At 46.1% G+C, this 22,103-nt stretch overlaps 1 protein-coding gene across 1 annotated transcript; it reads left to right on the top strand.

Annotated features, from left to right (window-relative positions):
* The first annotated feature begins 519 nt into the window (after positions 1 to 519).
* Positions 520 to 11,518, top strand: LOC116782832 (solute carrier family 2, facilitated glucose transporter member 3). Its single transcript, XM_032679852.1, has 10 exons — positions 520 to 652; positions 3,596 to 3,691; positions 4,976 to 5,136; positions 5,423 to 5,663; positions 5,836 to 5,998; positions 6,635 to 6,822; positions 7,187 to 7,291; positions 7,699 to 7,800; positions 8,053 to 8,256; positions 8,769 to 11,518. Exons 1-10 carry the CDS (start codon positions 638 to 640, stop codon positions 8,979 to 8,981), a joined length of 1,488 nt encoding a protein of 495 aa, XP_032535743.1. The 5' UTR covers positions 520 to 637; the 3' UTR covers positions 8,982 to 11,518.
* The last annotated feature ends 10,585 nt before the right edge of the window (positions 11,519 to 22,103 follow it).

The following is a 22,103-nucleotide window of genomic DNA, read 5'->3' as shown; positions in this document are numbered from 1 at the left end:
GGTTTCTGCCCGTGATGTTTATGTGGCTGCCTCTCTGCACCGTCACTGCCGGCCTTGCTGCTTTGGCTTATAGACTGAATAATAAATATCTTTATTTTTAAATACAATAAATAATAAATAAAGATGTCGCTTTGTGCCACGCAGCTGATTTCGGCACAAACCAGCGGTATTGTACCAATTAGCCAACGTCTGCGCGTGACATCCAAGGTGTGGTGGGTCCTTGTCCCCGCCGCCCGTGCCTTCTCCCTGCGTCCCTGCGGAGCGGGGAGCGGAGCCGGGGCGCTCCATGGCCACCCCGCCGCCCGGCACGCTCCGCCCGGTGCCACCGCCCGCCCCGCTCCATGACCGCCCGGCCGCCCGGCACGCAAGTTCTCGTCAGAGAGTGGTGCGAGCTCGGAGGGGTGTTTCGTGATTTTTTTTTTTTTTTTTTTCTCCTTGAAAACAGAAATGACAGGATGCCCGGCAGCCCCTCCCCGCCCCTCCTTCCCACCCTCCCGCGGCGAGCCCATAAATCCGTGCGGGGCGGGCGCACACCAAGTCTCGGGCGTGGGCGGGTGCGGCGCCGCCTCCTCGCGGGTTCCGTTAGGTGGGGACGGGTGGCCGTTCGCCCGCAGACGTTCTCCGGGAGCTGCCGACCATGGATGACAAAAAGGTGGGATGGGGAGCGCGGGTTCCTTCTCGTCCTCTTTCCCCTCGCCGCTGGGGTACCCGGGCGCTTCGGCGGAGGGCCGGGGAGCGGGGATGCTGTCGCGACCGGCGGGCGGCCGGGGTTGGTTGCCGGCTCGGTGGCCGCCGCCGCCGGGTGTCTGTTGGTGTCAGTGAAGATGGATGCGGCGGTGGTGCCGGCAGGGCCGCTGCTTGGCCCCTTCGGAGGGTGGGTCGGAATAAGCCCCCATCTGCGGGAGGGGAGATGGGGCGCGGGGGCGGGCACAATTTGGAACGGGTTGTTGTAGGTCGCAAGATCGATTTGGTTTCATGCGCGTGGTCTGATGATGCACATGATGCGCTCCGGGTTTTAGGGTATTGATCACGAGGTTTGTTTTGCTGGCAGCGCCGCACTCGGTTTGTCTCAGGGTTTAGGATGCTAGAAGGGGGGTTGTTATTAAAGGCATTTTGTTTGGTGGTGGCATGATGTATAAAGGTATTTTTAAATTTCAAGAAGGCGACCAAGTGTATCTTTCCCTTCTTTCTCCTATGGAGAGCAGGGGACATTTGTCGATATCGTAGTTCATCTGCAGCTGAGAGTGAGGTGCGTAGCGGTGGCGTGAGGTCATGATGTGTGTGTTTGAATGTTCCAAGGGAGACAGCAAATTCCCAGCGGAACCCGGAGCGGGATGCCGGGGGATTATAGTTAGACGGGAACAGCAGAATCGGAGAAGGACGAGGCCTTGCATCGCCATATTGATGGGAGATGGGGGCAGCGCGAGAGGATGAGGCAGAGAAAAGGGGAGCGCCCGGTCAAGGTCGCTTAGAGAGGCTGCTCCCGCCGGGCTCAACAAGTTGTACAGCTCTGGAGTTCCACTCGGTGACGGAGGGGAGCTGGTGAGGAGCATCTCCTGGATAACGAATGCTGCTGATGCTTGTGGTGAGAGGGAGGGGGGGGTGGTGTGAATTCCTTGCTGGTGTACAGACCTCAGCCTTGAGCCTTTAGATAGAGTGGGTGGAGCTGTACTATTTCTGAGCTCCCTGTTTGCCTTTTGGGGAGTGAGGCAGTTGCAACAGTAACAAATGATCCATACACTAGATCGCGGCCTGGCTCATTGGAGGGTATGGGTCATGCCACGTGATGGCTAGGTGGTAGGAGGCTGGGTAGGAGACAAATAGCAGGCAACAGCCAGGAGAAGGAAGTATGAAGGAGGGCAGAACAACTTATAGCTTATGTATGTGCCATGTAGGTAAGGGGTACCCACAAAGCAAGGTACCGGAAGCAAAAGACCAGCTGTGGTCATCGCAAACCATGACAAAGCAGAGTCCTGGGGGAAAGGTGCTCTTGAGATGAAGATGTGGAGAGCTGGGTTTTTTTGTTCGCAGCTTAACTATACCTGCTGACTAGAGATGACCTAGCCTGGGGTCCTAAAAGTGCTTAAAAATTGTAATGCCTTTTTACAGCATCATCCAGATGCTTTGAAAGAGCTGTGTCCTTGTGGTTCTGTGCCAAATTTTCTCGAGATAAAGATGAGGGGATAAGTCACAGGGTGCCATGGAGAATGCCTAGACTGCCTAGGGTGTGTTCAGGTGTGAATGCTACTTCGGTGAACATCTGCACCTTGTCCCCTCTGTCTCCATTACTGACCTCTGCAGGAAGAGAACTTAAACTTGAGACATTTACATGATGTAGGTGGGGGAAGCCATGCCCGAGAGTAATTTCCTCAGTTTCTGTTTACTGGGGCTGAACTGGTAGGCGTCTTAGGGTTGTGCAGGCCAGAAGGACATACATGCTTGGCTTGAAAGATTGGTGAAGGTGGTATGAGCGCTGGAAGAAGGCTATTATCAAAAACTGGGCAGTTCTTTGAGCCGCTACTGGAGCTGGGCTAGAAAGTGAGCGACTGAAAGAGCTGTGATAGTAGGCCCCACCAAGTACTTATCTCTACTCTGCCAGTATAAGTACAATAATTGGAAAGTCTTGGAAAAGGGACTGTTAATATTTTTGGAAAAGCTTCCAATCCCTCCTGAGATGGAAACACGATCTTTCCAAATTGTGCCAACTCAAGCACTGTTGGCCGAAGCGCCAGCTCCTGAGTCACCTGCTCCCCCACACCTCCCTCACTTGGAGCTGGCTTAAATGCCACAAGCTTCAAAACTGAATAAAATGTCAGATGTTTTTCACTGACACATTTCTCAGTATGTGAGACTTCTGAGGGTTGGACCTTCCAGCTTTCTCCATGGCTCTGAGGGCTCAGCAGTTTTTATTTTAATTTAACAGAGATTGACATATACTGAAATTCCAGGGAGTGTGCTTAATTTAAAATATCGACTATTGCCACAGCTTCAAGAAAAATAAACGGGAAGGTTGGCAGTAACTGTTGCCATCTCTGAGGGAGGCTGCTGTGCCAGGTGCCCTGGGGCAGGGTTGGGAAGCTCTAGCCTGGGAAAAACAAGCCTGTTGCTGAAGAGTGCGTGTTGTAACTGTTAGGAGTGACTGCCAGTGTAGCTCATGGGCAGATCTGAGACTCAGTTTATGGGAACTTGTCAGCTGGCACAGGGAAGTTAGACCCTTCTTTCATGACACGCCAGAGATCAGCAAAAGCTTCTGTAAAGCAGATCAACCCAAAATAACAGCTACTAATGCAGCTAGTGTATTCATTACTAATGAGCTGAGAATAGTTGTTAAAGGTCGGGAGATAATAAAGGGGAGGCCCTGACAAGGCCTCCCACTTGTAGTCACAGAACTTCTTCCTTCTGTACAGTTGCATTTCCCTTTCCAGGGAGGGAGATCCAGGGGATGCTACTACCTACCCTTGCTGGATGAAAGGCCATTCCTGGCCCTTAGTGCACTTGCATATGGCACCTATGAGGTGCAGCTGCTGTTCATGCTGAAGAGAAACTCAAAGTTGATTAGAAAGTCAAATTAACTAAATGTTTCCTCTCTCCACAGAAAGTCACAGCACCCCTTATCTATGCTGTTTGCATTGCTGCCATTGGCTCTCTTCAGTTTGGGTACAACACTGGTGTCATCAATGCACCTGAGAAGGTGAGAGCAAGAATGGGCTGGGGAGATGGTATGAGTGAGGGGCTGATGGGAAAACAGAGGTGTACAAAGGAGAGGAACTGTCATCCAAGCTAATAATTTGGTTCTGGTTTATGAAGTCAATAAGACATCTAAAGTCCCCTTTCAAATACAACAATGGACAGGAAGGGCAAACTTTTGGGGAGGAGAAAGAGCATACAGAGAGGTTAATTCTCCTAATTAGGAACAAGGGGGAGGTGGCAGGAGGGCTCCATCTGCCATATGTGGTATGTGGAGGAATGTGAGCAACTTCAATTTTGAGTCAGAATAAACCAGCCATGGCAGAAGGAATGTAGCAAGCAGTGTCCAGAAAACAGTGGAGGGTTGGTAAACTAGTTGCCCTAGTTTAGTTTATTTCAGGTTTCTTTATTTTACTTGTTTATTCATTCCTTTTGTTAAGTATAGATTCAGTGCTTGCAAAAGGGTTGTGACTTGGACACTCTGAACAAATCATCTCATGACTATAGCCTAAGAAAGGAGAGATGAAGAAAATGAGAGATGTGGTTTTCATGTAACTTTAAGATGGTTCCTCTCTCAAGAACTGAGTCACCAATACCACATCCACCCTGTCTCCGGGAAGAGATGTCACATCACCAGTGGGATGGGGGATGGGGGTTGGTCCTCCCTAGCTAATGTCCTGCTGCCATCTGCTGGGGGCAGACACTCTGTCCCCCCTAGCCCATGCAAAATTTCCCTCATTATCTAGGAGAATGCCTTGGAAATCAGCATCATGGCCTTGTTGAGTTGTTTTACATAATGCTGCTTTTCAGCCTTACTTCAGTGAAGCCTTGTGTCTCTTTTAACAATGTCCATACCAGAAAGCCCCTCCCTGCTGCCAGTGTTTTGGTATTGCCAGAAATGTCCCCTTCCATTCTCTGTTCACGTTTTCTCATTCCCTTTCACTCCCAACTGTCTCACACCTCCTCCCAAGAACCACCAGTGACTCACCTAATCCAAAATACTCAGAAGATAAGCCTGTTTTCCCTAATAAACACTGCTGTCTTGTGTGTATCCCACCTGCCCACCCTCACCCCCCAATTCAGTGAAGCAGTCTCTCCCTCATCATGCTATTTCCTCTTTCTGCACCCTCATCTTTCCCTTTTATGACTTGTTGCTGCTTGCTGATTTTTTTTTTTTGAGTGGGGGGGTCTGTTGTTTTCATGGCAGCAAGAAAGACAGTCTCCCCTCTCCCCAGTGCAAAATACCTCCTTCTGGATTGTAACTCTGTCTCCACCTGATCTCTTGCAGATCATCCGAACGTTCTTCAACAAAACCCTGTCAGATAGGAGTGGGAGGGCTGTCTCCCAAGAGCTCCTCACCTCCCTGTGGTCCCTTTCTGTGGCCATCTTCTCAGTAGGAGGTATGATCGGCTCCTTCTCAGTCAGCGTGTTTGTCAACAGATTTGGCAGGTAAGTTGGGATGAGGGATACAATCTGTTAGGGTATTTTTCCCTTCTACAATGCAGTTTTGGGAGGAAGAGGGCAGAGGTGAGCGGAAGGGAGGAGGAGGTGTCTGGGGATGAAGCGAGAATGTGGGCTGCAAAAAGAAAGGAAGGGTTTCAGGTCAAGGCAGAAGCTGAATGGGTATTATTCTGTTCCCACTACTGAGACAGGAGATCATGGTCAGGTTTATCCCCCTCCCAGTGATTTTCGTGTTGGCAGTTTAAGCTCAGTCTTAACATCTTTTCCTGGGCAGGAGGAACTCCATGCTACTGGTGAATGTCTTGGCCTTTGCTGGTGGCCTTCTCATGGCCTTCTCTAAGGCGGCAAAGGCAGTGGAGATGCTGATTATTGGCCGCTTCATTATTGGTGTCTTCTGTGGTCTCTGCACTGGCTTTGTGCCCATGTACATCAGTGAGGTCTCACCCACCAGTGTCCGTGGGGCTTTTGGCACCCTCAACCAGCTGGGCATTGTTGTGGGCATCCTGGTGGCTCAGGTAGGTATGGCACAACCTGCTCATACCCGTGGGGGAGGGAAAGGAGGGCTGGGGGAGGGTGAGGAGGATTGTACTTGCTATCAGGTGCAGTATGTGGTCCTGTAATACTGGGGTGGGAGTGAGGAACTGAAGTGTTTAAATCACTTTGCTTTCTCTCTAATTCTTGGTGTAGATATTTGGCCTGGAGGGAATCATGGGGACTGAAGCACTTTGGCCACTGCTTCTGGGGTTCACAGTCCTCCCGGCAATCCTGCAGTGCGTGGGTCTTCTTTTCTGCCCTGAGAGCCCCCGTTTCCTATTGATCAACAAGATGGAAGAAGAGAAAGCACAAGCAGGTAAGAACTCATCTTGAAGGGGCAGGGCAGTGTTCTGGCTCCCAGCCTACACTGAGCTTGAGTGGGAGGCCAGGACTGACTCTGGAGCCTGTGGTGGATTAGGGTGTGACTCCTGGAGGGCATCAGGCCTGGCGTACCCTCCCATCCTTTAGGTTGCACCAATGCCAGAAAGCATGAGAAACCTGGCATCCCAACAGAGGCTCCAGGTGGGATTAAGACTTGAGGACACATCTGGCATCTGGCCTGGTGGGAAGTAGCAGGATGAGCTGCTGCCACTCCTCCTGAAAGGCAGGAAATAGGATGACATTTAACAAGGAGCTTGGAGGTCTGAGATCAGCTCTGGCAAGAGCATGAACAGAATTTGAGGTCAAATATAAGCTTGGAGATCAATCAACATGAGTAGGGCCTGTGCCTGATTTCCATGTTGATCACAACACCCTGACCTGGGTTGAAAAGATGAGCAAGGCTGCATGTAGAGGCTTGGTCTTTCCTGTGTAACAGGCCCAAACACCAGCTGGCAGGTGTTCCACTCTTCCTGCTGTGCCCTTCCTGAAATAGCAGGGCAGGATACAGATATGCACCCATGGCCGGTAGGTCTGTCTATTATGCCTGACATTTTTTGATTCCTCCCTCCAGTTCTCCAGAAGCTCCGTGGTACACAAGATGTGTCTCAAGACATCCAGGAGATGAAAGAAGAAAGTGCTAAAATGTCCCAAGAAAAAAAAGCCACTGTGCCAGAGCTCTTCCGTTCTCCAAACTATCGTCAAGCCATTATCATTGCCATCATGCTGCAGCTCTCCCAACAGCTCTCAGGCATCAATGCTGTGAGTTATCTTCCTGTCCTATCTGCTGGTTTAGCCTTATTTGTGGCTAAACTTGCACTTGTCACTGATGCAGAGAGAACTGTACCTCCAAAAACCTCTTTGTCCCTTGACTGGAGGTCGCTGTTGTATGATATGGCAAAGATGGCCGAGATGGAAGGTGGATATTGTATTGGCTTTCACTTTTCCCATGCATACTGTGGCAAGACACTGCAGCCTTGCACCAAGTGAATGAACCGTGACTGGAACTGTGGAGTGCTGCTTAGAAACTCCCTGTTGGGATGTGCAAGCCAATTAGGCAGAGAATGAGGGACATACTCTCAAACATGGGATCATGACTGTGTCCAACTTTTGCTTCTCTTCCCAGGTATTCTATTATTCAACTGGGATTTTTGAAAGAGCTGGTATCAAACAGCCTGTTTATGCCACCATTGGAGCTGGCGTGGTGAACACGGTCTTCACTGTTGTGTCGGTGAGTGGAAGGAGGCCTGGGCCTCTTTAAGAGATGTGACTAAAGACAAGTAACCAGTGGCTGTGGCAAAGCATTGAGCTAGGCAATGACCTGTAGGAACAAAGACAAGAATTAATCAAAGGCATTTGTGAGAGGAGAGCTGGGCAGAAGGAGGTATTGTTTTCCTAGGTGAAAAGAAAGGTGAAAAAGGAGTGCATGGGGGAAAAGTGATGAGAGAAAGCAGCAGCAAGAACCAGAGTGGAAAAACTTGTGCTGAGGATGGAGTAGTCTGGTGACCTGCACTGAGATCACCACTGTCACTGAGGGCTACAGGGAGATGAGAAAAGAGGTGCAGGACACACTGAGCAAGGGAGCCTGTCATGCTTTTGCTACCAAAGTAATGGATTTTTCTTCTAACCTTTTTCCAGCTCTTCCTGGTGGAGCGTGCAGGGCGCAGGACCCTCCATTTAGTTGGTTTGGCTGGCATGGCTGTGTGTGCTGCTGTTATGACTATTGCTTTAGCTCTGAAGGTGAGTGAAGAGTGTTCTTATTCATGGTAACCCCAGCAGGGGACCTGTAAGACTTTACATCTGCAGTGCTGTCCTGTAGGGCAGGTAGAGCTGGGGCTATACATGAGTGTGCAGTAGGGAGCGCGATTTTCTAACTCTGGAAACTGCTACAGTGTTCACAGTGCAGCTGAGAAAGTTGTGACACTGGAGTTGGCATTGTGCTGTGCCATGTTTGCCTCAAACTGCAGCTGATTGTATTTTGTTCCCTTGCAGGACATTTTGGAATGGATCAAATATATCAGCATTGTTGCCACTTTTGGCTTTGTGGCTCTTTTTGAGATTGGCCCTGGCCCTATCCCATGGTTCATTGTGGCAGAACTCTTCAGCCAGGGCCCACGGCCTGCAGCCATGGCTGTGGCTGGGTGTTCCAATTGGACCTCCAATTTCTTGGTGGGAATGCTCTTCCCCTATGCAGAGGTAAGTCCTGGTTTATAAAGCACTATGAGAGCACTGCAGCATTGGAATAGGTGTCTGGAAAGGCTGTAGAATCTCCATCCATGGAGACTTTCCAGCACATGACTGTATGACCTTTAATAACCTGACCTCTCCTGGAAGGTGTCACTGCTTTGAGCAGAGGGCTGGTGAATCTTCCCCGGAGGTCCCTGAGTCAGTCTTAGGATTGTTACTGAAGTGCCATTGCTCACCTTATATTCTGGTGTCTCAACTGCTTGAAGCTTGCAAATAGTTGAAAGAGCCATCTCGGTTAGCACATCAAGGCTTTCCCTTTAGAAGCCTCAATTTTGGTCACCCCTGGGAACATTAAAGTCTTTCAGAAGCCCACAGGAACCTGATTTTAATTTTAAAAAACATCGATGAGAAGAAGGGCATTGTTGGAGAAATGTGTTGAAATTTTGACCTGTCAACGGCAAATGACCTTGCATTTCGATTTATTTTCAAATCAAAACCTCTTGCTTTTGTCCTCCCTGCAGAAACTGTGTGGCTCCTATGTCTTCCTCATCTTCCTCGTTTTCCTGGTCATCTTCTTTGTCTTCACATTCTTCAAAGTGCCGGAGACCAAGGGCAGGACTTTTGAAGACATCTCCAGGGGCTTTGAAGGACGAGCAGCATCCAACCCTACCTCCCCTTTAAAGAACCCCATGGTGGAGCTCAACAGCATACAACCTAACAAAGAAGTTGCCTAAGATTTCTGAAACACCCATTCTTCAACTCTCACATGCCTAAAGAGTCATTAAAGGAATGAGCAAAGAAAACCATGAGAACTGGGACGTTTTTCCCCTCCTCAATTGCTGCTATTTTCTTCTTTTCACCCACATGCTTGCCCATTGTGCCAGGCTTACCAGCATTAAGTGAATCTGATATGGGTGGTCTGCCATACTGGAAAGCACCTGGCACTTGCAAAAATAATCTCATCTTTCCTGTCAAACACCAGGAGAACAGAGAAGAGCTGGCAATGTTTTTTGCTTTCCTCACATCAAATTGCCATTTGGGGTTGACATACTTATGCACACAGTTACCATTATGTATTTGAATTACTCTTTTTGTAGTGAGTTAAAGTGACCCACTAAACAAGTCCCCAGCCCTTTGAGTCTATCTTGTGTGCGTGTGTACAGTGTTACACTGGAATTTAGCAAGCCTACCAAAAAGCCAGGTTGCTTTTTCCTATCCAGTGTGCACTTTTTTTAGCCTCAGGTAAAAGGGGACCAAGTCACATGCATATTTTTCCTGCTCTTTTATTTTTTTTTTTGTATAGACAAACTGAAAGCATACTTTTACTTCAGTTTATTTATTTGTATGTCACTTTGTAAATATTTATTTTTTTAATGGTGTACAAAAATGTACAGATAAAGAAATTGAGGAAGTTTAAGAGAAATAGCTATTCTAACAAAAGATGCTGTAGACTTGAGGCGCAATAAGGACTGTAAAGGAGGAATGTGGTACTAAAAAAGAGATCATTTTGGGTGGTATGTACAACAGAGCCAATTATGCACATTACCTTTTAAGTTATTTGTGCCCTCTGGAAAGAAATTCAAGGAATTGTGTACTTGCGAGAAGAGGTATGTTTCTCCACCAAAATCTCTGTTATTAGGGATTTTTTGGTGGCTATTTTAAATAACTGTTCCCAAGTGTTCATTAGGAAGTGATATTGGAGCTTACAATGAGTGTTGTTAGATTATATTTTCAGACATGGTTTTATGTATTCTATGGATGATTGAAGGTGGTGATTGCTAACCAGAAAGTAACTTTTCCTACCTTGTCTTGATTTTCTTTTTGACTTTTCTGTTGTATTCTAATAGGTCATAAAGTCTGAAATTTGCAGATTGTTACTTAAAGGCGTGCAAGGACAAAAATTATTTTTCGAAGCTATATTTTTCTTAGCAGTTGTTCCTATAAATATTGCAGAGGCATGTAGCATGACCCTTCTGGACACAGGCATGGTCAGTTATGGTACATGTAAGTTCATAAAAGTAGACATGCAGGACTAGAGAACAGAGGTACTGGAAGTTGCTAGTTTAGCAGTATGAAAGGTCTGTAGTGCTCAGTCTCCTGCTTGGTTGCAGGCCTAATGTTTTTGCCCCATGTATCCTCTCTGGAATATCTGCATGATGATGTGGTGCTCACCAGCATGCTGTGTAGGTGTGTACAGCTCTGTAATAGTGCCTCTGTTAAAAGGGATGTGGCAGACAGTAATTATACATCAGAAAACGTTGGTATCCCTACTTGTCATACTGCTGGGCAGTTGAGAGTGTGTGTGCATGCACTCTGGCTAGCACAGTTCAGTTCAGGTAGGCAAAAAGTAGCACGTAGGTTATACTTGCAGTCAAGGGGTGGGAGCTTTAGTGGCTGCACTGCCCTGTCAAGAGACTCCAGGCCTGTGCCTGTCCAGGCCTGCACAAGCTGTCTAAAGGTAGTGCAGAGGTAGGTCCAATTTAAACTCCTGCTCTAAGATGAAATCTGCATCTAGTCTGCAGTTTTGGACTTGATCAAACTCAGGTCTACTTGCTGGAATTCTTAACTAGATTTGCTAGAAGAGAGGCAAGCTCACGGAGTCCAAGTTGGGTAAAAGGAGGAAAAGCTCAGAAAGGTAGGAAGGACAGTAAGACTTTTTGTAGCACAGATAGCCCAAGTTTTCTTACCAACATACTGCTTCAGAACAGGTTACAGAAGTTCCCATTGATGTATATTCTGGGGGGGGGGGGTCTGTCTGACGTTTTCAGTAACTAGTGATGATGTTTCTACCTTCCCTAATATGATACAGTTGCAGAGATCAGTTAAATTTGCTGCTGTGAATTAATTTGAAATACCCCAGCTTTGCACATTGCAGTTGTATTACATCCAGTTTTACCTAGCTTTTTATCAGGCTTACATGCCAGATATTTATTCTCAGAAGTATCATATAAGACTTCTTTCCCAACTTTGACATTTTGACTCAGTTACACAGATTTCTGTGCCCTTCCTTTGACCCTTCAGCACGTCCAGACATGATATTTCTATATGGGGTATCTGTATGTTAGGAAATTACCCCTATGGCTGTGCATAAGAGCATTCCATACTTCGCATCAGATGTGTGTTGGCTTGGACCGAAATGTGTAGGCCTTTCTCACATGGTATCTCTTTGTTATTTTCTTTTTCTGTAACAGCATTGTGAATATTTTGGATGGATTTTATATGCTTATTAATGTGGTTGTTTCCTGGTTTTGAAATAAAAAATATTAAATAAGTGTCTTTGGATTTTGCCTTTACCTTGTAGGTCTTCTGTTTCTTATTCCTTTACCACAGCCTGGGACTATACCTTGAAATGTCACCAGCATCAACCCTGCAACCTTTTTGGCTAGCTCAGCACTCTGCTGGTTTAGTCTAGTGGAAATGGTAATTCCACTCAGCCTCCATGCAAATCACCTTTAATTCCCTTACTGTTACTCCTTAGGAGTTTTTAAACCAAAAAGATGTGCATCTCTGCTTCCTGTTTACCCAAAGCCTTTTGTTTGCCTACAAATACTTTCCCAGTGTTTCTCAGTAACAGGGAGAGGGATGTTGTTGGAGGTTATGAATCCTGCCCAGAGATAAAATACCTGAGATTTCTGCCCCTGCTGTCTTCTTGCTGTGGTCCTCAACTTCTGTGCCAGGAGGGTGAAGAAGGGGCCCTTTTTCCTGTAGCTGATGCTTTGCTCCGTCTGGCAAGTGACCTTTATGTCCTCCTCTGACATCATACCCCTGTGCATTCAGTACTGGGTGTCTGAAAGGAGCAGTGTTGTGAAGAGAAAACCCCACTGCCCACAGAAGAAGCCAGTTCCCAAGAGCTGATCCTACAGCTCAGGGACTCTGGTATTCTGTGGCCCACTGTTGGGTCTGGACTGCTCTCACCCATGGCTCTCTTGCCTAGGGAGTACTGACCATCCACCTATTCTCAGGTTCTCCTTTTCCTGCTCTACAGCTATCTAACAAGTCCAAAACGTCAATGCTTGTGTTTTTGGCAGAAACTATAGGAACAGTTCATCAAAAAAATATGGAAATAAAATATCCTTTAGAGGAGGAGGATGGACTGAAGTTAAAGGAAGGAAAAGATGACAGAACCCAGAGTGTACCCTAGAGCAGGATTCTGGCTAATATAGCTCCAGAGTCAGCAGGCTGCAAGGAGGAAACAGTAGGGAATAATGTAAAGTCTGAAAAAGCTCAGCATAACAGAGATCCACTATAGCCTTTCTGAAGCCTGACGTTACTGGCTGCTGCATGCTCCTGGCCTGTGTTTTGCTAAGTTTGGTATGCAACGAGCCTTGGAGCTGGGGAATGCTCTGGGCTAATCTGTCTAGGATTGTTTTTCAATTCTAGCTGAGCTAAAAAAATAAAGCCCAGCCATCCAAACTCATGAGCATATCTAGCTCAAACTTAACTCTTAGTATTTTGGTTTTCTTTGTCAAAATAGGAAGCAAAGAGCAAATTCACTTGGGGCCAAAGCACGTGATTCACTGAGCTCTAAAATAATGTTTTGTGTAGTTTTCATGATAAACGAGGCTTTGGTTTAGATCTGGTTATTTCTGAAAATTGTAAGGAAGCTTCAAAAGGAAAACCTGTTTGCAATTAAATGGTTTGAATGTGTGAAAATGGGTTGTTTTCAGTTGAAACTGTTCATCGCATCCAAGTGAGCATGTAGGCAGTTCTTGCGGCCTCCACAATCCCCCACAGAAATGAGTCACTGGAGAACCCTTCAAAGAGTGAAACTACTGCTGAGTTGACAAGAGAAGGCCCCCAAAGGTCACAAGTGACATCAGCCACGTCAAACGTTTCAGTGCTGTTTTACAGGCCTAGAGCATGATAGAGTGTCACAGCATCACTGACAATATTTGTCACTTTTTGCTTGTGCTATTTGTGATGAACATATTTGTGTACCAGGCAAAAATAGCAGTTTATTTCTGTGAGAAGAAATGTGGGGGGAGAAAAAAAAAGAACAAAAATCACATTTTATTGGAGGTAGATTTCACTGATGCATGCCCAGTGCACAAATCTTTATATTTGATTTTGTGCTCTAAAAAGAGCACATTTGAGTCCCAGACATTTCAGGAGCTGGGGCTGCTTCTCCCTTGGGAACATATCTGGATGAGAGCCCAAGCAGAACTGCAGTCTTACCTCCAAGCAAAGTTGCTAAGCCTTTCTTTGAGGGCTACTCCAAGAAGGAACATTTGCTAGTGTGGTGCGGGACTGTGCCATCATAGGTTTCATTTGAGAGGAAGGAAGGTGTGGACACACTGCTAATGCCGTTATGATGGGCTGTGGTGGAGCAGCAACAGGAGGTGACTCAGTACAATGTTTTCTCATGCTGTACACATCATGAGAAAGATCCTGACAGCAGGTAAATCAAACACACAGTTTGCTGCGCAGAAAACTTACGTGTCCTTGGCTTTTTTTCAGGCTTTCTATAGACAGGACCAAGGACGCAGTTCTAATGTTTTCTGCACTTTTAGAAGGATTCTTTGAAGACATGAGAGATGCTTACTGGAAAACCTGGGATACACGTCTGTGGTCTGTCACTTACGCTTTAGCCTGGCTCTGTCCTTACAGTGTGAGTTACCAGACAAAAGAGAGTTGTCTTCATAGCATGCTGCTGTGAAAGACATCACTCAGGCTGTCTTAGACGAGGAAAGAAAATTGTATCGTTTCCTAAAGTATCTATCGCTAAGGCAATTTAATAGGTGTTACTTGAAAGTATGCCATTTCTAGTGGAGACAGGCTGTGTAACTTCTAAAATAATTCACTTGCTGTGATAAGTCTTGTTTCTATGCTATATCTCACTAAATTACAGTGTTTACAAGAATTGTCTCTTCCTTTTCCATAAGACACAGCTTTAGCATGCCTGATAGACACATGACTGACCTGCTAAGTCTGTTTTCTGCTTGTGTTGTGCAACTGTTTTCTGTTTAGCAAATGGGCACATGGATTATGTAAGGCAGTCACATTGGTGCACCAGTCACTGTGACATGCAATGTGGGACCATTGCAGATCATGTACTGAACCAGTAACTGGTCACCCATATAGTGATCAACCTGATCGAACAACATCTGACCTTTCATCTCTGGTCTCTGTTCCATCCTGTTTTTTAGTCTTCTCCATCATGAACAAATTTACCTTCCATCAACAAATTTGCATCTCCATCACAAACAAACTCAGATGTTTATTGCTTCCTTTATATTCCTGTCACCAGCTGCTATTGTCTGCCATATTATCTTGTTTTCTGCCATATTATCTTGTTTTTAACTTTTACATTAAATTCTTTGGAGTCTGGACTAGTTTTATTGCCCCTTTGCTTTGCTTATTTCTTTCAGAGTACTCTCTCTGGTATGGATCAAAGCTCACAACGACAGTCTTAACCTCATAACTCTTCTTTAAGCCTAGGCTATGATGCAAGTCTATGACCTAAAGAGTCCTCAAGGTTTAGGACAGAGCAACTAGAATAACTTTCCACTGAGGAAGGCAAAAGGATCCAGAACCAGGAGAGGATGAAAGCTGGCATCAGTGGTGAAGGTGTGGAGGGACATGGACACAGCAGTGTAACAGCAGACATTGATATGTATGGAAGAGCCCATAGATGTCTGAATATAGAAGAGAAACAGTGAAGACTATGAGGATGTAGTGAAGCAATCAGTAAAAAGAGAATGGTGGGTTGCTGACCTCTGAGGACAGAATCATAGAATGGTTTGGGTTGGAAGGGACCTTAAAGACCACCTAGATCCAACTCCCCTGCTATGGGCAGGGACAACTTCCACTAGACCAAGTTGCTCAGAGCCCCATCCAACTTGGCCTTAAACACTTCCAGTCATGGGGCAGCCACAACTTCTCTGAACAACCTGTGCCAGTGCCTCACCACCATCACAGTAAAGAATTTCTTCCATATATCTAACCTAAATTTCCCCTCTTTCAGTCTGAAGCCATTCTCCATTGTCCTATTGCTACAGTTCCAGATAAAAGGTCCCTCTCCATCCTCACTGTATCCCTTCAGATACTGGAAGGCTGCTATGAGGTCTCCACTCAACCTTCTCTTCTCTGAAGGAGGAATGTGGTGCAAGCTAAAAAATCCCCAAGATCTGGAAGGAAGATGAGGCATTCATAAGTGTGAAAAGGTGGAACAGGTCTGAGAGAGAAAAATGTAAACTTTGACAGAAGCAGGCGAGAAACTGAGGAAAAGAAAGACTGAAGACAATGTGTGGTAGAAAGGCAGAGGCACAGCACCAAGGTGTGGGCCCTTGAGATGCATGCAAAATAAAATGAAGCCCAATAGTACTCCAGTAGCTTATGACTCATAGGCAAGGGGTCATCAGTTCTTCAGGGAAAGAGAAATAGAGGTGTCACCTCCACTGTGCATGTCCACGAGTATCTTTGCAGCCAAAACAAATAGCTGTGTCCGTCACAGTGTTCCTTGCAGTAGGACCTCACCTCTTGGTCCACAAAGACTGAGTTCTGTTCGCTTGAAAGATGGCACTAAAAATGCCTCTCAAGGGCCACAGGCAGGGAAAACTGATGGGCATGCAAGATACAGCTGGCTCAGCTGGACTAAACTTATCAGAGTGGCATATCAGAAGCAGCCTTACCATAAACACAAAGCAGAGGCACCTTCCTACCTGTGTGAGGTAATGTAAGACAAGGTTCTGACAAACAGGGCCGGACAAGGCCAATGTCAGCCAAGCCCAGTGTGGACAGACACCACCACTGCACTGAAACCTGCAGGGGCTTGTCCAGCTCAGAAAAACCACCAGTGCAGAAGTGTTGAGAGAAGTACTTTCCAGCTTCCTCATTTCATGCCAGAGACAAAACTCCAGGAGAGTGAGGGAGCACCATCACACCGCCTTTATGCTCTGCCTTTTTTCTCATTCTGACGCAAGAGTATCATTCACAGTGATCATACATCGCTGAGAGGTGATGGGGTGTGTTGTAATGCTCTGGTCACACACACAAAACAAAAAAGTTAAAACCATCGTATTAGTGTAAATCTGTGGTGTTTCCAAACACATCATTTAGAGCAATTTTTTTCTGTAAGCAAGTCTGATACCTTTTTCTAAATGTAACTGAAACCAAGCCAAATTTAAAAAAACCCACCCCACCCCCGAAAATAAAAACAAACAAAACGAAATCCCAAATAACAATCAAAACCTCCAAACAAAATAAAGAAAACAAAGAGGGGAAAAAGAGAAATAGAAGTAAAGACAAACATTTTTCCTTGTGAATGGAAAGTCCAGTTCCTGATTAGCTATGTGTGTGAGGACAGAACAGCCAAAGCATGGACATCAGGGCTGGCTAGAAGTTAAGCTTTAGCACAGATTTACTGCACAGTGTTGGCTCTTGAGAAGATAATTTTAGCTTTTTTCCTTGACTGGGACTTAACTTTTTGCAAACTAAACTGAGCTAAGAGAGCACATTTTGTCCTGCTGAAGTCAGGGTCAGGAAAAATTAACGACACTTTAAAAATACAGACCGAGAAAATCTAAAGCTCATAGGAAGCCTTAAAGGTGTGAATTCTGTTGAGAGGGTTGGTAGGAAGGGAAAGGTGGGACCCATGCCTGGAAATGCTGACAGCTCTTGGGAGCTAGAAGCAGCCACTGCAACTTGAACTGGGGCAGGAGAGCAGGCTGGACACACCTCAGTTCACTGGCAGCCTTCTCTGGACTGGAGGCCCAAAAGGACACAGCAATGGTCCCAAATGCACTCACTTGGCATGAGATATGCAGTCATAAGGTGTATTTGCTTGTGCAGTGCCCCGACACAGAGACTGCAGAGGGATAGCCCAGCTCATCATTTCCTTATCTTCCCTGATGTGGAAGGGCAAGGTGATGAAAGAAGGGCACAAAGGAAAGGGGTTGTACTCTCCCTGGTACTAGTGCCAAGGACTGCAGGACATGCCAGGTGAATGGAAGATCTGGGAGCCACAGGGGTTGTTGTACTGTCCTGTCCCCATGCTCTCTGAACCAGGTGCTTCCAGGAAGGTTTTTGGAGCACAGCCATGAAAACCATGTTTGAAGTGGCTTCCCACCAACACTGCAAAACCCAGTTGAGACTCATATTAATGAGTCCAGTCTTTCTTCTGAGGTAAAAGAAATATCTGATGTGTGGTTTGTGGGTGCGAACACTTTGGTTGCACAGATACAGTTTGCTTGCTCAAGGTAGGGCGTTAAAAATGCAGTTGGGATAGGAGATGTTTCTGTGTTTAAACCAGACTTCCTATTGCTCCCATTTTTAAAAATAACATAATCTGAAATGATGCTCCACTCTCTGCCCCCTTGATTCACATTGAAACCATGACAGATGAATACAAAACCCTCAGAAATGTTTTTATCTCTTTTCTTACAGAATTCCAGAGTCTGAGAAGTGATGATATCCTCTTGGAGGAGACAAATGAGACAACAGAAGAATCAATCAGACAGACACAAACACCAGCTGCATGTAGCCCATTACCATCTTTCCCAGCCTCAATGCCAACACCGTATTCTCAGAGCTCAATGCCGTAGGTATCTATGTTGTTATCACTAATGTCATGAGCAGAGAGGAAGCAGTGTCTCAGGGAGTGAGGCAGGACTGAACACGAGTGCTTAGCAGCTAGGTCTGTGCTTACTGTGAAGAAAAGTGGTGTCCCTGGAAGGGAAGCTTAAGAGGGACAGGTGGTGAGTTTTATGAGTGAATTGTGGGAAGCTCTCAACACCAGAGAAGACTTTCTCATGACTCTACTCTGTCTCCTTCTCTCTATTTGCCTATTAAAATCAATTATTCCTCCAAAATAATCCTGCTGCCTGGGGCTTTCCGTTCTGCCTTGATCACCCTAGAAGTGAGAGCCATAGGCTTCCTTCTCTCTATCTTTCCTGTCTGTACCTTTTATGTGAGCTCCTCATTCTCAGTGGACTGAAACAGAAATCTGAATGTGAGGCTTCTTTGCAGTAAGGAAACAACAATGCCTCATTCTTTGAAGCACCCTGTCACATGAGGCAGAAAATGGACTGGTAGCTACTGTGGGGTCTCATCTCCAGCCATTCCAAATCCATATTAACCTGCAGATATTTGCATGCTGCGCTTTGTCATTCTACCTCACGGTGTCTGACCCACCTCTTCCAGTATCGCTCTAAGCCTGTTCCACACCCCAGTGCACAGAAAAATGCTAGTCAACCTGTATGGCCTGCTCTCTTGGTTTCTGCCTTCTGCACTGAAGCATCCTCTTGACTGTCCCAGCATGGCCATCACTGTACCAGAACAGGCTAGTGGGCCCAGCAGCTTCTGCTTAGATACATGCGCTCTGGGATTTTTCTCAAGGAATAGCCCACGACCACTAAGCATGAACTGAAGCTAGCATGAAGACTTTCTTCCTCACCCTGTCTCCCTCGTTAGGAATTCTCCATTGACATATCTTCCGGCTTCATGGAGATGCCAAATATTTCACGGGCAAATTACATGCTCAAGAAAAACAACATTTAGGGGATGTATATCAACAGAACATCAGAAGCATGTAGTGGGAATAGATGTGGGGTGCTTCTTCTGTTTCCAGATATTTCTCATTTAAGGGTTAGGAGAAATCTGCTAATATTTGGTCAGTTGATTACGGCTTTGTGTGGTCCATCTCACTTTACCTTTGCCTCCAGGTCAATGTTCAGTGCTACAGAATATTTTATTGAACAATATTTTGTTCAGAATACAGAATATTTTATTGGTGTAGGTGCAACACTTACTCGTTCTGATGTATTTTACCTTGTGCAAGGGTGTGAAGAGGTTGCTCAAGGCACTCTTTGGGCAATGTCACATTGCCAGGACACCAACCTGAAGTTAGGAGGAGCTAATCTACTGATGATGTCATTCACACTCCCTGTGATATTTTACATCTTCCCAATTCCCAGTACGCTGAGTAGTGGTTTGCTGCCATACCTCCCCCCTCCTTCCAAAGGAGTGTGCTGTGCCTACAGGGTAACTCTTGTCAAAGTATATTACATCAACCACTCTCCCCTAATACATACAGCCAGTGCTGTCATTTTAAAAGGCAGTCAGTTTGCCCTTGGTAAACCAGTATCAACTTTTCCCGAATACATTTTTGTCCTTGGCACATTCGGCACTAGGTGGCAAGAGGACATAGCACTGAGGTAAGAATGGCTGGTCTGGGGCTCACCAAGTCATCTTGATTGCTTTCTATACAGTTGAGGGCAATGTTAACCTTTTTCCAACTGTCAGGGAAGACAGATGAAAGACTCTGGTCTTATAATCACACCAGGCAATTCTTTCAGCAGCTTCGAATACGTCCTAGCACCCTTGAAGTGTATTCTATACAATCTCATGCACTGTAATAAATTCAACCTCTCTAAGTAGTATCAAGTCTGCTGCTGCCCTATGCCTGGCTATCCCTCAATTTTCCAAACCATAATGATATGTCTGGAAATCTGGGAGCAGGCTTTGCTTCTACAGACTATTGCAAGAAAGGCTTTGAGTACATCAGCCTCATCTAAGGCTGAGGCATCCATCACTAGTTTGTCCACCCATTCCTCAGCAGCAGACCTGGGTTTTCCCTGGACTGGCTACTAGGATAGTTACATCACCCATCCTATCCCATGCAACTTTTTGCTCCAGCTGGGCTCTGAAAGGCCTTTCTGATTTTGTCCTTCAGTACCCAAGCAGTGCTTCCATCCTCTTTCTTCTTAGCCAATCTTTTTCTCTACTACTTGCATATCTGCTTTTTGCACTTGAATTAGTTGTGAAACTCCTTCCATAGCCAGGATAGGTTTCATACAAAACTACCAGACCCCCTGCACAACAAAATAGTTTAAAGATGCTGTCTTTCACTCAGGGCAAATAGTTCCTGATACTGTGTCACTCTCTTTTTACAACTCTCCGATGCTGCAAATCAGTGGAAGAGTGCCTGATGACACAACTGGAACTGTGGATTTCTGGGACACAAACAGTTACCTACCTTTCTTCCCTGGTGTTGTTTGAATGTGAACAAAAAGGAGGCTGTCCATACAGAAGGACAACACATTCTCAAAGCCCAGCAGCACTCTCTCCTCTGTCTCAGAGCAGCCAGCATGGAGCTGGTTGAATTGAAACTGAAGATGATGTTTAGGGAACAGAGTAAGAGGAAACCAAGGAAGGACAGAATGGAGTAAAGCACTGAGAGATTATGCAGCAGAGAGCCTGGCAGTAATAGTGAGTGATTCCAGAATGGAGTCCTGGAGCTGGTAGGAAGTGGTGAACTAGCTAGAAGGATTATCTTATACCCAGAACCCATCACTTGTTGGCAATGTGTCTAGCAGCTAAAGCAGGAGACAGGAGAGAGCTGTGTGTGATAAGGAGAGGGAAGAAGTATGCAGTGAAGAGTGGTCAGAACCACTTCCTCTCTGAAGGCAAAAGACCTTTTATAGGAGAATCCTTGAAAGTCAGGGTGGGTATGAGTGGAGCTGAACAAAGCGAGGTGTAGTGGCCACCAGGTAGGTTCAGCTAGCTATTAGGTGTCTTGGTGTGAGTCCCCACTTTTTAGTGATGGGATCATGACTACATGGTGGATTGGGAGGCAGAGGATGTAAATAAACTCTAGCCTATATCCACCAAGAATGTGCAGCTCAGCACTTGCTGTCACCCAGCAGCCTTTGTCTTTTTGTCACCGTGCTCCCTCCAAAGCAGTTCTTTCATGTCCATCCAACAGTGCTTTGTGTGTACAGAGATGGCTGCCAAGCACGCTGAGATGGTGGGAATGAAAAAAAATGCTAACAGCTCTGGAGTAAGTGGTATACTGAAGGCTAATCTTGTTTCAGCAGCTAGAAACAAGACTTGGTGTACTCCAGACCTCTTTACCCTGTGGATAAAGCAGAGCTTGAGAGCAATTGATGAGAAGAGTGGAAAAACATCAGTGAGCTTGCAAATATATTGGATATGCAGGCGCAGTGTTAAGCCTGCTGGTCAAAAGCAGACAGCAATGCTACAAGACACAGCACTTGTTTGGAGCATCTATGCACTTGTTCTGACAGGTCAGAGATGAGAGGTAGGAGAATACAGGAACAAGGAGGAGGCACAGATAAGGAGAGGAGGGGTGTCTGGGTATTTTGGGTGCAGCAAGAAGCTGTGCCAGTGTGCATTGTCTTCTCCAGGCTTTTGACCTGAGCAACCCTGTTGGAAGAAGGGACAATCAGGGTGAAAGTTTAGCAAACAGAACAAAGTAGATGACTTAGGTCTTATCATGGGGTGGTGCCTGGCATGCAGAGTTCGAACTGGAACTGCTGGCCTTGCCGTGTGGTTGCGTAAGAAGCTCGGCAGCTCCTGGCAGCAAAGCTGGCAGTGCCATCTCCTGGACAGAGCAGGGGCTTTGAACAGAGAAGGTTGCATGTCATTCTCCTGCTGACCGGCTGAGTGATCTTGAGCAAAATGCTGCCCCTCCTCTCCTTGCACCTGAATATTTTCATGGGCAAAGTGATGGCCCTAGGGAAGTCGGTGAGTAAAATTCATGCTCATCGAAGTGAGATCTTGACACTGTCAAATAAAGTGCAGAGCTACACCTGGTTGCTGGTGGAGAGGAAGAAGGACAAATGTTGCCTGAGTATTCCACGTGTTTCTTATGGAGTTTCTGTACCCAGGGCTGACATATTTCTTGTCTGTGGTTCTCTTTAACTGGACTTTCTAAAGGACCCGTCCTGGTGCTATCTCCAGCTATAATATAGCAGATTTTCAGTCATGTAGTGGCATCCTTTTGCCACAGAAATTTTACTGATTTGGTAAATTCAGCACTGTCAAGTTGTAACAGCCACCATCAATAAGGGAGCTGGGTGTGGTGGGAGATGGCAGATGGGCTTTGAAAATGTTCA

The sequence above is a fragment of the Chiroxiphia lanceolata genome, chromosome 2 (genome assembly GCF_009829145.1).
Source record: "Chiroxiphia lanceolata isolate bChiLan1 chromosome 2, bChiLan1.pri, whole genome shotgun sequence".
Lineage (NCBI taxonomy): Eukaryota > Metazoa > Chordata > Aves > Passeriformes > Pipridae > Chiroxiphia > Chiroxiphia lanceolata.
Note: the sequence above shows the minus strand (reverse complement) of the source record. Positions and strands in the feature narration are given on the sequence as shown.

What these genes read in the sequence shown, in the direction of transcription:
- LOC116782832 (XM_032679852.1), top strand. An exon ending in AGAAGAGAAAGCACAAGCAG is followed by an intron (nt 5,999 to 6,634) that starts GTAAGAACTCAT and finishes TCCTCCCTCCAG; the next exon opens with TTCTCCAGAAGCTCCGTGGT. An exon ending in CTATTGCTTTAGCTCTGAAG is followed by an intron (nt 7,801 to 8,052) that starts GTGAGTGAAGAG and finishes GTTCCCTTGCAG; the next exon opens with GACATTTTGGAATGGATCAA.